Consider the following 1,625-nt stretch of genomic DNA (forward strand, 5'->3'; position numbering starts at 1 on the left):
CTGTGTTGCTTATTGGCACATAGTCATAGCTTTCCTTGGAAATAAATTAGATTAAATCGTTTTCCTCTTAAGGAGATTGTCTAAACTAATTTCTAAAGTTCTTAGTTCAGATGAACCAAACTAGCAGAGATAACTCGTAAAATCTCAAATCCCAGGCTGCATTTAATTTTGAGAGCACAGTTTAATCAGCACCCAGGGAAATATTTACGTGGTTCCAAAATGCTCTTGAGTTTTTCACCTCTTATCGCATTGCCTGATGATTTCTTTTTCTTATTTTTTGTGAGCCAGGTGGCCAATTCCCAGGTAGAGAACGAGTAGAACCTATAAATGAGCACTGACCGAGGTGCTGAAGGACAGTCCGAGGCATTCTGCTACCAGGTGAATGGGTCTTGTCCCAGGACTATCCATCCTCCGGGCATCCAGTTGGCCATCTACCTGGCCTGTGCAATAGGCATGCTGGTCACGGTGCTAGGGAATCTGTTTGTGGTGTTTGCTGTGTCCTACTTCAAAGCACTTCACACTCCCACCAACTTTTTGCTGCTGTCCCTGGCCCTGGCCGACATGTTTCTGGGTCTGCTGGTGCTGCCTCTCAGCACTGTTCGCTCCGTGGAGAGCTGCTGGTTCTTCGGGGACTTCCTCTGCCGCCTGCATACCTATTTGGACACCCTCTTCTGCCTCACCTCCATCTTCCACCTGTGCTTCATTTCCATTGACCGCCATTGTGCCATCTGTGACCCCCTACTTTACCCTACCAAGTTCACTGTCAGGGTGGCCTTCAGGTACATCCTGGCAGGGTGGGGGGTGCCAGCAGCTTATACTGCCATCCTCCTCTACACGGACGTGGTAGAGAAAGGGCTCAGTCAGTGGCTTGAAGAGATGCCATGTGTGGGTAGTTGCCAACTGCTGTTTAATAAGTTCTGGGGCTGGTTAAACTTCCCTGTGTTCTTTTTCCCCTGTCTCATCATGATCAGCTTGTACGTGAAGATCTTTGTGGTTGCTACCAGGCAGGCTCAACAGATCAACGCCATGAGCAAGAGCCTGGCTGGGGCTGCCAAGCGGGAGAGAAAAGCTGCCAAGACCCTGGGCATCGCTGTGGGCATTTACCTCCTGTGCTGGCTACCCTTCACCATAGACACGCTGGTTGACAGCTTACTTAATTTCATCACTCCCCCGCTGGTCTTTGACATTTTTATCTGGTTTGCTTACTTCAACTCAGCCTGCAACCCCATCATTTATGTCTTTTCCTACCGGTGGTTCCGGAAGGCACTAAAGCTCATTTGCAGTCGGGAGATCTTCTCACCTCGAACACCTACTGTTGATTTGTACCAAGAGTGACTCCTTCTATGGCCTAAGAGGACTGGGAGCAGGCGAGGGATGGAACTGTTAGAGGAGACTCTGAGTGCTGCAGGGGCAACAGGCTGTGGGTGTCACAGATTGGTGAGGAGTCTGAAAGTCATGCTACCAGAAGAAAGGGGAGAAAGGGAAAAAGAGATGCAAGCTCCTTCATCTGGAAAGAAGTGCAGTACTTTCTTCACTCACTCTTTAGGAGCCAAAATGCTGTGTGAAAGTTTGACTCCTCACCCTTTGCTTCATTTGAAACAACTCCAGCAGATGCAGTGAAAGGA

At 48.9% G+C, this 1,625-nt stretch overlaps 1 protein-coding gene across 1 annotated transcript; it reads left to right on the forward strand.

Annotated features, from left to right (window-relative positions):
* Nucleotides 1-327: 327 nt before the first annotated feature.
* TAAR5 (trace amine associated receptor 5) lies at nt 328-1,335 on the forward strand. Its single transcript, XM_004701996.2, has one exon. The coding sequence runs from the start codon at nt 328-330 to the stop codon at nt 1,333-1,335; it is 1,008 nt and encodes a 335-aa protein (XP_004702053.1).
* The last annotated feature ends 290 nt before the right edge of the window (nt 1,336-1,625 follow it).

Source organism: Echinops telfairi, unplaced genomic scaffold (genome assembly GCF_000313985.2).
Source record: "Echinops telfairi isolate 266 unplaced genomic scaffold, ASM31398v2 ScPeMD7_3533;HRSCAF=4204_0, whole genome shotgun sequence".
Lineage (NCBI taxonomy): Eukaryota > Metazoa > Chordata > Mammalia > Afrosoricida > Tenrecidae > Echinops > Echinops telfairi.

Excerpts from the sequence above, each read along its gene's own strand:
- TAAR5 (XM_004701996.2), top strand. The coding sequence starts at position 328 with ATGAGCACTGACCGAGGTGCTGAAGGACAGTCCGAGGCATTCTGCTAC.